Raw genomic sequence first — 13787 nt, 5'->3', positions numbered from 1 at the left:
CTTCTGCTCTGTTATATTCATTTATATATTGCCTGGAATCCTGCAGCATGTTTTAACATTAAATTTCAGCATCTGTTGTATTCTTACTGTATTATGAAAGCTTCCCTGGGAACTTTTTTAAGGGTGGAGTAAAAATCCCTATAATGAATAAATTAATAATAATAATAATAATAATAATAATAATAATAATAATAATTTATTTACACCCCGCCCATCTGGCTGGGTTTCCCCAGCCACTCTGGGCGGCTTCCAACAGAAAATAAAACACAGTAATCTATTAAACATTAAAAAGCCTCCCTGAACAGGGCTGCCTTCAGATGTCTTCTAAAAGTCTGGTAGTTGTTTTCCTCTTTGACATCTGTTGGGAGGGCGTTCCACAGGGCAGGCGCCACCACCGAGAAGGCCCTCTGCCTAGTTCCCTGCAACTTGACTTCTCGTAACGAGGGAACCGCCAGAAGGCCCTCGGTGCTGAGCAAAACATTCCTATCTTGTACATATGAAAGACAATCCTGGAACTGGGCAAATATGAGTGGGTGAGGCACAAAGCTAGAGGCAACAAGGAGCAGAAAAGGTTACACGTTTTCTCAGGAAACATGGGTTTCCTATGGCTAAACCCAAAGCTCATTATAGGGATCCAGGGTCATCAGGAACCAATCACAGTCCTCAATGAAGGGGTTGCTTAGGAGACCTCATCAGAGACTGCGGCTAGCAAAGAGGTGTTACTAGTTATGATTTTGATGTGCCTGAGCTAATGTACCCAACAGAGAGAGATAAGTTAAAGATTTCTCCTCATGCCAGGCTACAATTATCCATACGTACCACGTTTATTACTAGGAAGACTATGGTGCATGGTAACATCTTAATACATTTTTGGAAACAACAGGTTAACCGTAGTGATGCTTGGGATGGGGGAACAAATTCAATTCAGTTCACATTTAAAAGCAAACCTTTTCAAAATAATATGAAAACCAAAACACAGATATACTTTGACATTTACACTTCTTTGAGTTTTGTGACACAGTTCTTCAGCCAACTAATGTGTACAAAAATGCATATTGGTGAAAGGAAGTGTCCATAATATGCATATATTGGTGAAAAAAACATTAAAAATGCATTATTTGAGGGGAAATTCCTTTGTAGGCAAAACTGTATACAAACAAGTGTATATTGGGATAGATTCGCACTAAAATGCTGCTGAATTTTTCACGAGGTCATTTAAAAATAATTTGCAACCTGCTGTGGAAATGTGGAGAATTGCATTTAAGATAAGAATATAAGAAATATAAGAAACTGAGGGAAACAGAAATTGACAGATTCCTCCAATCCTAAAGGTAACTTATCATGTGTAATTATTTTCTCCTGTTCTAGAACAATCAAATCAGTAGCAACATAGGTGTTTATTTTCCTAGGTAAGAAAGAAGAAATCTGGATTCTAGATGATTTAATTATTGATGGAAACAGCATTAAGAGTCCTGTAATCCTGCTGGATACATTTGACTTTGGTCCAAAGGAAGACAATTGGTTTTTCTATCCTGGTGGCAACATTGGGCTTTATTGTCCATATTCTTCAAAAGGAGCACCGTACGTATCATAAAATATATCCAAGATTATTCCAAAAGAAAGTTTCACTTACTAATAGTGGTTCATTTATGCTAGAAAAGCAGAATATGTTATCCTCTCATAAATTAAATAAACATATAAAATTTATGTTAATAGTTTAGCTAGGAAATAATCACTTTTGCTTCTCTTAATAGCGAGGAAGATTCTGCTATGGTATTTGTTTCAAATGAAGTTGGGGAACATTCAATTACTACAAGGGATTTGAACGTGAATGAGAACACCATAATCCAATTTGAGGTACTTATCATTACGTTCTTCTCCTGCTTATTGAGCGTTAGTCATTGCTAGTCTGGCTTTGACATTTCCCTGCCTCTCTTATATTTTATTAAGGGATAGAGGAGGGAATCCTGTTAATGTAATCTATGTGAATCTCTAGAATTAGTCCAATCCCATATAGAAATAAGAAAAGAATTATATTCGTAGTATGCATTCACCTAAACTTTGTAATATTTTGACCCATTATTCCTCGTTTTATATTGTAGTTGTTATAGTTCATTACAGTATCCTTAGGGTGAAAGTTGTGAATGGCAGGAGAATGTAGATGAAAAAGAGGATTTCCATATTGAGTTTGTTCTGTCCAGTGTATTAGAAAACCACCTGGTGCTGTGATGTCATCTCATTGTACATTTCCCCCTTTTTTACATACAGGCAGGGGAAGGTCTAGTATAAAACTAATTAAGCTTAAGCTTCAGGGCCCCTAATGTTGGAGGGGTCCCATAAGTAAATTTAGTCCATACTGCTTAAAATTTTTGCGTCCAGTATACCCAATTTGAGTTGCACAACTCAAATTGATTTTTAAAAAATTAAAAAAAACTTTTGGTTTATATTTCAACAATCCCAAAGTTTGAGAGTCAGTAGCAGAGATGTTGTAAAGGTTTGGTGATCTGTCATGGAACAACCCCACTGAAGAAGATAGCAGTGGTTACCCAGACCTTGTTGCTAGTTGCAAAGGGAGCCCCATAACAGTTCAAACTTCAGGACCCCAAAAATGTAGGTCTGCCCTTGCATATAGACACACGAACAAAACATAGTTTGGATCTGGAGAGGCACTGGTAGAATGGGTGACTGTCCCTGGCAGCCCTTTCCCAAACTCCCTGAAAAGCCTCTCCTGATGTTCAGGAGACCCTCTTAAATGGATTCATATGAAACACAGAACGGCACAGAAAGCTAGGCTGGAGGGGTGGAGGTACCTTTCAAGTGTGTGAGGCGCTTCTCTGGATCCAAGCCCATAAAAGCGCAAGAAGACAATTTCCATAAAGAGAACGTGTGTGTGTGTGTGTGTGTGTGTGTGTGTGTGTGTGTAGTTTTACCACCTAATTTTGTATTTTCCATTCCGCATTGTTTGATATTGTGGGGCAAAGGAATATACACTATATTTGTGGCATTATATTTGTATGCATTATCAATGGATGGGAGAAGCACCGTTTTCATGCTCGTCATAATGTATATTTCTGTCGTCAAGTACTATGTGCCATCTAAATTAAACTCAGAGCAGACTCATTGAAATCAATGGACTTCTAAGTGAATTGAAGTCAATTGTTACTACCATAGCTTGAGCCCATTGATTTCATTGGGTGTACTCTGAGAATGACTTAGTATATTTTTGGAGAGTCTAAATTTAAAATTGCAACCAAATTGTGTTACCCACAGGGCTTTTTTTTCAGCCGGAACTTGGCAGAACTCAGTTCTGGAGCCTCTCAGGTGGACACCATTGCCATTATAAGAGAACAAGGGAGGCATTCATAGTGAAAAACAGGTCTAGTTATTTGTATACAGCTAGCACATGCAGAACATCAATATTCACAGCACATTGTTGTGCAATTTAAGAAGCAGCTGAACGTAAGCCTTGTGTATTCCTAGAAAATTTACTTTGGCTGTGTATTCATGCACATTTCAATTTGCCATGACAACTAATTAATAATATATAGAATGCAAACTGTTTTCTGTTTTAAAATATAGATTAAAAGCTTGTTCAACAAATGCCTTTGAGGTCACATTCAGACATGAATGACTCCTCAGTGCGCTTACCCCATAAGACCTGCACACACATCTTGGCATCTGGCGAAGGCATTTTGCTTTTATAAAAATTAAATGTCTTCAGCTGAGGTCTTGGAACAGGCTGATAAACAAGAAGTCATTATGCATAATGCAGTAAAAGTTGCCATTCCACACTCCTGGATTCAAAGAACTTGATCGGCTGTACCATGTCTCTTGGATTCCAGATCAGTAGGTGTTTGACCTAGTTATGGAAAACTAATGTGCATTATGCTGATTAATATTCAGTATTTAACATTTTCAACCGCAAATAGTTTCATTCTCTATTTAGTTCACTACATTATTTATTCATCTATCTGTTTATCAGTCACATTTATATCTCCCTCTTGCCTCGAAGAGCTCAGGGGGAAAGTGGGAACAAAGTGGACATTTTTTCCAATACAATGGGCTCATAACTTATTCTCACTTTACATACACGATTGCAACCTTAGCCTTTTCCCATTCCCCATTTATTTATTTATCTCCCCACCCCCACCCCAACCCTGCCCACACACCCAGTGGGTTTTCCTTGCTTACCAGGCTCTGGGAAGGTCATTGAAAGGCCCTGGGAAGCCTCCAGAGCCATCACACATCCTTCCCAGAGCCCAGCAAGCAACCCTCCACCTCTTGGGAGATGGGCAGTTCTCAGGCTTTGCAGGATTTTGCCTTTACACACGGACCCCCCAGAACCAAAACCTCTCAGTAGTATCAATGTTACTTTTGTAAAGCTATAAGTGGTGTATTTTAGAAGTTTATTTAAACAACTGTTTGAGCAATGTTACTGCTGTTCCACGAAAGAGGACTCTCAAAAGGCAAGGTTCCATAATGTGGTACAGGATTTTATTCTCATTGGAACTATTTTATTTCTTTGCTAAAGCTGTGGCTGGGGAATGTCCAGTTCCATTGCATCCAAGCCATCCCTTGCTCAGGAGAGGGGTAGAAAAAGTATAGCTCCAGGAGAGTGGAATTCATTTAACTGCCTCCCATTCATTGGCTGCCTCCCATTGGAGTCAACGGGAGGGCAATTACTTACATCAGGTGTGGTCCTTGCATAGATTTCTGGCATGTTTCTGAGTGTATCTGTGGAATCCTGTGGGTCAGAATTTGGTGTGTATGTGCTCTTCTCCATACTGCCCAACAATCCACTGGATTTTGAGGGATCCATGAAAGGAACTTCACTGGCAGAGCAATTTGTCAACTGAGCCTTTCTACAATGTGCAAAGGCATTCCATATGTCTCTGCACTTCTGAAATCTTTCACCTTACCCTAATGCCCATCAGCCAATGAACCTGCACCCCTAATTTCTTCAATTAACTTGCTTCTTCCTACTAGCTAGGCACTATAATTCTGCTGTGTAATAACTACAGTTATTTTTTAACATTTGAGGGTAACTAAGTGGTACTAATGTGATGTATGGGGCAGATTATTTTACACTCTTGAGAAATTAATGAGTTTTCTCTTGTAAAGACTTCCATCGGGAACCTATAGAGACACATTTCTTTGGGAAGGGAGATCAGGATCACTGATCTGAGCTGTGTCCAGTACTAGCCCTGCTCAGAATAGAACTGTTAAACTCAGTGACCTTGACAAACTTAAGCCCATTCATTTCAATGAGTCTACTATAAGGAGAACTTAGTTGGAGACAGTTGGTCTGTCTCTCTTGCTCTCCCTTTCTCCTTCAGATATGAATAAAACACTCTGATCTTCCGAAAACAGGTGTAGAGGCACAACCGCGAAGGGAGTACTCAGGTTGTAACTTCATCCCCCATTATGACGGTTGAGCCCTTGGGATGATGTCTCTGGTCTGTGGGTGTTGACAGCTGCAGAGATCAAGAATTCTACCCACTCTGACAGTATTAATATTTCTGCCAGGCCAGAGACCTGAATGGCACAGGGCAAAGAGGAGCAAGGAAAGAAGACTGAGTAGTGCCATAAGTCTTCTGGCTGATTCCCCTCTTTTAATAACTTTTAATAACATTTCTTCCTTGGTGTGATCTGCTGCTTCAAGGCTCTGTTCCCAGCACACCAGATACCTTAGAGCAGTGTGGACACCAGGAGACACAGTTCCTTCTGAACCTCTGGCCCTTTCTATAGAGTTGGCTAGTGGCAAAGCATCCATAAATGTAGGCCATGCAATCTTCTAGGTTCTGTTTTATTCTACTTCAGATTAATATTGGATGCACCACTGATAGCTCATCTGCTGACCCAGTGAAACTTGAATTCTCCCGAGATTTGGGGGCAACCTGGCACCTGCTTCTTCCTTTATGTTATAGTAGCAGCAGCTACCTCAGTTCTCTATGCTCTACAGAGCATCATCCAAGCAGCACTTACTATGCCGGAACGACTCAGGGATGGAGAAGAGAAGTCATCCACTTCGGAAAGCTACACCTTTGCGGGTAAGTACTTGATGCTGCTCACCTAGCTTTCCTCTTTATATCTGTTTTTCTGCACTACCGCTCTTTAGTACACAAAGGCTGGCTGGTGGTTTGTATATTTATATACCGCTTAATGCCCAGGTGGTTTACAAAGCAAGAAAAACATCACCCTGGTAGATGACCTTTTATTATGAGAGGGATAGGGGGTTGTGACATTGTTAACTTCTGCTCAGTCTCTCAGCAGCTTTTGATACCATTGACCATGGTGTTCTCCTGGACCAATTCAGTGGGATGTGTACTGGAAGCACCATAATATGATAGTTCCATTTTTTATTCAGGGCCATGGTCAGAGAGTAGCACTGAATGAGTGCTCCTCGGCTCCCAGCTCCCCAGTACCCTGTGCACAGGGTACTTATCTGCCCCCCTCAGTGCTATTTAACATCTACATGAGGCTGTTGGGAGTAGTCATTAACAAGGTGTCATTACTATGCTGATGACACACAGTTTATACATTGCATATGTTTCTTACATTATATTTTAAAGATATAAGAAACTCTGAATCAAGCCTGAAATGCTGTGGAGATGTCATGTTTGAATTGCAGTCCAATTCAGAACCAGGCCTGTGAATGATAAAACTTATGAAAGCCATAGACTTGTCTCAGAGCCACGGTGCATGTGTCACTCAGGATATTAGGGATCATTTTTGACAACCGGAGACACTCATATGAAACATCCTGTGTCTTTAAAACATATCGTGATAACCAGCTTTGAGAATGTCACAGGGAGAATGCATTCCCACTGGGCGAGTGACCTCAAATTTGGTAGAGAAATACAGCAGGTCATATGATCATATATGAGGAACTGGAACAAAGTCTGAAAAAAACCCTGATGTTGAATAATTAAATGAACGATTTAATTTTTAAATATGTGCATGCATCTTTGATTATTGTTAACATCTGAATGTCTGGAAAGCCCTTAAATGTGCATATCTGCTGTTCCAACCCAAAATCACAAAGCATTTCTATACTCCTTGAGTAATCCTTCTGGAGAAGAGACCCAGATGAAAACCATTCTGTGGCACGTAACCTATTTGCCTGCACTTCAGCAAGGATGCAGAATAGTGGGGTTTTTTGTTTTTTTTTGTTTTTTTGCAGTATTTGTTTATTCAGAAGGTTTGATAAACTATTTAATCACCAAACTCTCTGAGTGGTATACATAATAAAATTATTAATAAAACACAGCTAAACTTCACACACAAAAGAAATAGTCATAAGATGCCGTATTTTTCCGTCTATAAGATGCCCCCATGTATAAGACGCCCCCCTATTTTGGGGGGCTCAGATTTAAGAAAACGGGGGGGAAGATGTATCCGTGTATAAGATGCCCCTAATTTTGACATTATTTTTTAGGGGGGGGCCTAGTCTTATACACGGAAAAATACGATAATTAGCAATGAAACTGGTAAGATCAGTAAAACATGGCTCCCTGTTTGTGGCATGCTCTCACCAGGGAGGTTCAGCTGGTGCCTTCATTATACACCTTTAGGCACCAGGCAAAAATGTTCCTCTTGAGAGGCAAAAATGTTCCAGGCCTTGAGAGAGGGAAATTTTTCATTTGTTTTTATTCTTAATTTCGTGGTTTTTATATTGCAATTTCACACAAGGTATCAACACATGGTTAGGTGGGGTGTGGGATGTGTGTGGCAGGTTGAATGCATCCTACAAGCTTTGCTTTGCCTACCGATGAAAGGTAAAGGTACCCCTGACCATTAGGTCCAATTGCGGACGACTCTGGGGTTGTGCGCTCATCTCTCTCTATAAGCTGAGGGAGCCGGCGTTTGTCTGCAGACAGCTTCCGGGTCATGTGGCCAGCATGACTAAGCCGCTTCTGGTGAACCAGAACAGCACACGGAAACACCGTTTACCTTCCCGCCAGAGCAGTACCTACTTATCTACTTGCACTTTGAAGTGCTTTCGAACTGCTAGGTGGGCAGGAGCTGGGACCGAGCAACGGGAGCTCACCCCGTTGTGGGGATTTGAACCACCGACCTTCTGATAAGTAGGGCCTAGGTTCTGTGGCTTAGACACAGCGCCACCCGCGCATATACAACATATATAAAACACTTTTTCTTTACCAATCTAGCTGAGTCCTGTGTCTTCTGACCTCATAACTGTGCATTTCCCCCTCCAAACCCTACAGCACTGGCTGGTGGGGGCAGAAATATATGCTATATGATGGCATCAGGATCTGAGTAAATTTTACTACACATTTCCTAGGAGGAGGTAGAAAACTGGGCCTACATTAATCATAACATCGATTCGAACAGCCGACCATCTGATCGGCAAGCCCTAGGCTCTGTGGTTTAGACCACAGCTCCACCCGCGTCCCCTTTGCCTACCAATACTCTGTGCTATAAAAGCACGAGCATATTTTAGACTTTACATAAATGTAATGCAGTAGAAGAGCAGCTAATATAAAGGCATTGCTTTCTTTCAGATTAGTGAGATTCAGGTGGTACCAGGGATTTTACCCTACTGCGTCTCAACCTGTGACCTGGGCCATTGACAATGTGTATATTGGGCCACAGTGTGAGGAGATGTGTAATGGTCATGGCAGCTGTGTCAATGGAACAAAGTGCATCTGTGATCATGGCTATTCCGGACCAACCTGTAGAATAAGCACCAAGAATCCCGACTTTCTGAAGGATGATTTTGAAGGTACCTCTGTTTAACATTATGATGTTTGGACTTTTTTGTAATATTTTGTGCCCTCAAACCATTTAAAGGTTTGTTAAAGTCAACTTCTTCTTAGTTTCTTGGCACACTTTAGTCCTATTTACTTCAATGAGATACTCTACGTTGCGTTCTAGTTAGATCCTGCCACTCCTCTGCACATATCCTGCACCAGCTCTAGTTCCATTCCCATCCTCTCTGGCAGCTGTTGCTTTCCACCAAGCAAGCAAATAGGTGGCTTCCTTTCTTCCCAACATCTGGTAAGAAGATGTCAGGGAAACTCACATTTCCAGAGAGTTAGGCAAATGAAGAGAAGTTCAAATGGACTTGGAGACAGATTCCAACAGCTTCTCTTGACTGGCAGGGAATCGCCTTGTGTTATATGTCTGATTATGTTTTAATTCATTAGGAGAGTAACTTGGGAATGAGTCCTCAAAATGAAAGCGTACACTCTTAAAAGGAAGCCCAAGTATTTTAATTTGCATGCCTTTTTAGATTATAAAGGACAGGCCCTCACTGTCAACAAATCCTGGCCACACAAATGCTCCTGCAAGCCTCTTTTCAGCAGTGGAACCAGCTAGAACCAAAACTAATTCAGCCCCAACGGCTGCCCATCAAAACAGACTTCCAAACAGAATAGAATTACCCTGTCAAGTTTTTCTCAAATTGTTCTCAACCATTAGCCTATACTACATTCCCTGAAGAAAACTGCCCACTTGCTATGTTTACATGGCAGCGGCAGAAAAACAGCTTATACAGAGTGCCTTGGTGGAGTTGGCAGAGCGGCACTTTTGCATTGACATTTGAAATTGGAATTATTACTTTGGCTTTGAAATGGTTTCCTTTTTACATAACTATGCATGCTCAAATCTCTCCCATTGAAACTCAACGAAACTCAACAAGTGCTTAATTGTGGCAGAGTTGCTGTCACAATGTTTCTCCATTATTATCAAACTACCTCATCACTTCTCGGCACATTCCCTTTTTTGTGTTATATCCTCCCAATATTGTACTGCTAATTCATGAAAATACTCTCTCAACTATAAGATATACATATTAGTGTTATATTCAACAACATCATGCTCAGAATAAATCCACTTAAATGAGCTGTCCAGCAGTGGAACAGACTCTCGTGAGAGATGGTGGGCTCTCCTTCCTTGGTGGCTCTTAAGCAGAGGTTGGGTGGTCACCTGTCTTGTAAGATTTAGCTGAGATTTCTGCATTGCAGGGGGTCACAACTAAATGAACCTTGGGGTCCCTTCCAACTCTACAATTCTATGGTTCTAAGTTAGCTTTGCCCATTGAGTTCAATAGGTGTGCTCTGTGTGTGAGTTACAGTGCAATCGAAACCTAAGAACCACCAGGATAAGTGAGTTTAGAATAGTCAGATGAGACTCAGCCAGGGCTATGACAGTGTAACTCAGTCAACCCAGCAGAGCCACGCTCTGTAGGGTTCAACCAGTAGAACTGAAGCTGACATGAATCCAAAAAGTGGAAGCATTCTGGGGTCAGGGCAGCAAGAGGCAAGAGGAGACTTAGACCTATTTCAAACCTCTTTCAGCTCAGTCGCATGGCCTGGCAACTCAGCAGAAATTATCCTGGCAAAAAGGGTACTGTCACAGGAGGCGCGTTGCGGCTACTCTAGAGTAACGACTCTCCAGAACGTTGCCTTTTCATGCTTTTATTGTGTGCAAACTATTTACAGTGCTGGAGCTGTACAAGATACATGTTCTCAGTCTGGGTCCAAACCCTGGAATGGCGATTCCCGCGTTCTTTTCCAACAAAGAAGCCTGGGAATCGCGAATCTCCTCCCCCGTTTCTTTTTGCGCAATTCCGGAACTGGAGAGTAAGGTCTTCTTGCTGTGTTTTCCTTCCTCCCCCTTTCCTTCTCCCTTCCTTCCTCTCCCAAGCGGAGCAGGGGCTCTGCGACCCTGCCAGAGCCATGCCCTCTACTTCCTGCTTCCCCGCTGGACTCTTCCCCCTCTCCGCTCCCGCTGGTACTCGGGGAAGAACTGGTTCTCAAGATAGGAGGGGGTTGTCTTTAGTCCCTGTCCCTCACAGGTACTGTTAGTCTAACTGTATTTTTAAAGGCTTGTTTTCCCTCTGCTAGACTCGGGTCAGCTCAGCTGGCAGTAGGCCTGCTCCTGAATGGAGTTTAGAATTGGGGCAATATCTTTCCACTGGCTTCCTATACTTAGAATTGCTCTACCCATAAGCTACAACCCATGCTATGGTATTGATTCTGACTATCTGCTTGAAAGTTAACTTTCACGATTAGTGACCATAAATAACAGGCGTGATCTGCAGACATTTAGAATGAAAGCCAAGAGGCCACATATAACTGAATGCATCCCCAGTTCATTCCTAATGGAAGCCACGATCCAAATCTGAAATATAGATTGGGAGGTTATGCATGCACAATCCCCTCCAACACTCCCATTGCAAATATCTGTTTTTTCCTGTGAATTTATATGTAGAGGTTTCACTCCTGTACCTCCTTGCCTGGGAATAAGTCCCATTCAACTGAGTCGGACTTACGTCTGAGTATACATGTATTGGAGTGCAATTCCTGGAAGGCTGAAAAACATAAGCTACGGTTGTGTGTTTTTTTTAATGTTGCTTTTCTGGTGGTTTCTAGGAAGGATGTCATGGTTGAAAAGTGCTTGTACAATTCCCCCCCCCACTTTACAAGTTACAACTAATGATTTATTAGTCATTTCTCACTTAACTGAAATGCCATGGGGTAAATCCTAAATAACTGTGTCCCTTGCACTCAGGTCAGCTGGAATCTGATAGATTTTTGTTGGTGAGTGGTGGAAAGCCATCCAGGAAATGTGGGGTCCTATCTGGAGGAAACAATCTGTTCTTTAACGAAGAAGGCTTACGCATGTTGATGACAAGAGATCTGGATTTGTCACAAGCCAGGTAACCTTTTTTTAATGTTTACAAATTTTCATTGAGACAGTAGAGTATTTGTGGCTGAAGAGTGTTGTGTACTTCTGTTATGCTAGATGCATTAATGTGGACTCATCTGAGACGTATTGTGGACCAAGTCACACCCAAAAAACAAAGAAATGCTCACCCCACTTTGAGTTCTATCCCCAGCAATGCATTCTGTGTTTCTTAAGTTTTAGCATGTTACCCCACCAACCAAAGAGAACTCAGTTGCAGTAGAATTCTGAAAGTCAATTCATAGAGAGCTTAGCACACAAGTGCTGTCGCTCAGTCTATCCACCCAGTGAAGCCTGCTAGGACTAGAATAAATTTCAGGATTGTTTTCCAGTAATATCTACCCACTGATGTCGGGTGATTTGACACTATGCAGCTGGGTGAGACAGCCTGACCAAGCAATATATATTGGGGTACTATTAAAGGGCTGCAAAGTGTAGTTTCAAACATTTTTATTACGTTTCTGCCACCACAGACCATTGGGTAAGTGGAATGCTATTTGCATTTTCTGCCTTAGGCACCAAAATGCCTTTTGTCATCTCTGCCCTTCGTATGATTTTGATGGTAACCTCAATCATTGCCATTTAAGGCGAGTCTTTGATGAATGCACCAAAATGTGGTCTGCAAGATTAGGATGTCAGCATCTTGCCTAGGACATTTGCCTTGATAAATAGCATATTAATCCGATCACACTGAAATATATTGCATACTAAGTGCTCTGTTAATAGGAAGCTCCACTATGAATCATTGTTGGAACTGCAGTGTTGATTACCAGAGTAACTTTGCATTCATCATTCTGTTTTCTGTAATATCTGAAGCTTGCCTTGAATTGCAGGCATTTGTTTACAATAATTCACTGACAGAATCTAATCAAGCTGTCACCAGTTAATTCGGGTAGAGCTATTTAAAAACACCCATTTTAAAGTATTGTCATTTTGGACCTGCTTAGAACTTATTTGATGAAAGAGACTATGTCCAAAAATTAAGACAGGAAAAGAATGTTAAGCAAGTTTGAAATTAAATATTTGTTTACAAATCACAGGGTGGCTCTTAGTCTATTATCCTGCCCTTCTTTTTAAGTTTCTATTTTCCTTCAGACTTATGAATTGACTCCTAGTAAGTCACAGACCAGGGACCAAGGTGGTGCTGTGGGTTAAACCACAGAGTCTAGGGCTTGCTGATCAGAAGGTCGGCGATTTGAATCCCTGCGCCGGGGTGAGCTCCCGTTGCTCGGTCCCAGCTCCTGCCCACCTAGCAGTTCGAAAGCACATCAATGTGCAAGTAGGAAGGTAAACGGCAATTCTGTGTGCTGCTCTGGTTTGCCAGAAGCGGCTTTGTCATGCTGGCCACATGACCCGGAAGCTGTCTGCGGACAAACGCCGGCTCCCTCGGCCTATATAGCAAGATGAGCACTGCAACCCCAGAGTCGGACACGACTGGACCTGATAGTTAGGGGCCCCTTTACCTTTACCTTTAAGTCACAGACCAATAGAATATTCATTCTATACTACATGGATATAAAAGAAGTAAAACAGACCCAAATAGTGAGAGGTATTCTTTGTAATAAAAACTGGTTGGAAGCTACTCTAAACATGCCATACCTAATAAGTTACCTTCAATTATTTGCATATTACCATAAAATATCTAGGTTGTCACTAGGTTGTCACTATTTTCAAGTGGGTTTCAGTCACATAACCAGAAAATTGAGGTTAGGTTGCACTGTATTAGGGCTGCATATACACCACACATTTTAAGTACATTTTGGCTACCCTCTCTGAATCCTAGGGACTGTAGTTTACCCCTGAGCTATGATTCCCAACACCTTTAAAAAACTACAGTTCCCAGTTTTCTTGAGTGTGGGGTGATGCAATGCATGCACCCCAATAAAACAGCAACATTTCCTTTCAGATTAGGATCTGGAAACTAGTCCTCACATCTGTTTGAGTTTTAGGCCAGACTACTTTAACATGCTCTTGATAGGGCTTCCTTTGAAGACTGTTCAGAGGCTGCAGCTGGTGCAAGACAAAGCAGGTCACTTCACTGAAGTGTAATACTTCTGGGCGCATATTAAATTTCT

At 41.6% G+C, this 13787-nt stretch overlaps 1 protein-coding gene across 3 annotated transcripts in view; it reads left to right on the top strand.

Moving 5' to 3' along the window:
- Window positions 1-13787, top strand: part of RELN (reelin) — a 293927-nt gene that overhangs the window by 232845 nt on the left and 47295 nt on the right. For all 3 annotated transcript variants that reach the window (XM_035127392.3, XM_035127390.3, XM_088652142.1), the window contains 5 exons: window positions 1410-1581; window positions 1755-1857; window positions 5821-6050; window positions 8526-8746; window positions 11539-11686. In XM_035127392.3, the coding sequence (XP_034983283.3) occupies window positions 1410-1581; window positions 1755-1857; window positions 5821-6050; window positions 8526-8746; window positions 11539-11686 (874 nt within the window). The remainder of the gene's footprint in view (window positions 1-1409; window positions 1582-1754; window positions 1858-5820; window positions 6051-8525; window positions 8747-11538; window positions 11687-13787) is intronic.

Source organism: Zootoca vivipara, chromosome 9, assembly GCF_965207765.1.
Source record: "Zootoca vivipara chromosome 9, rZooViv2.hap1.1, whole genome shotgun sequence".
Lineage (NCBI taxonomy): Eukaryota > Metazoa > Chordata > Lepidosauria > Squamata > Lacertidae > Zootoca > Zootoca vivipara.
The sequence above is the reverse complement of the archived record's forward strand: the minus strand, read 5'-3'. Positions and strand labels throughout refer to the sequence as shown.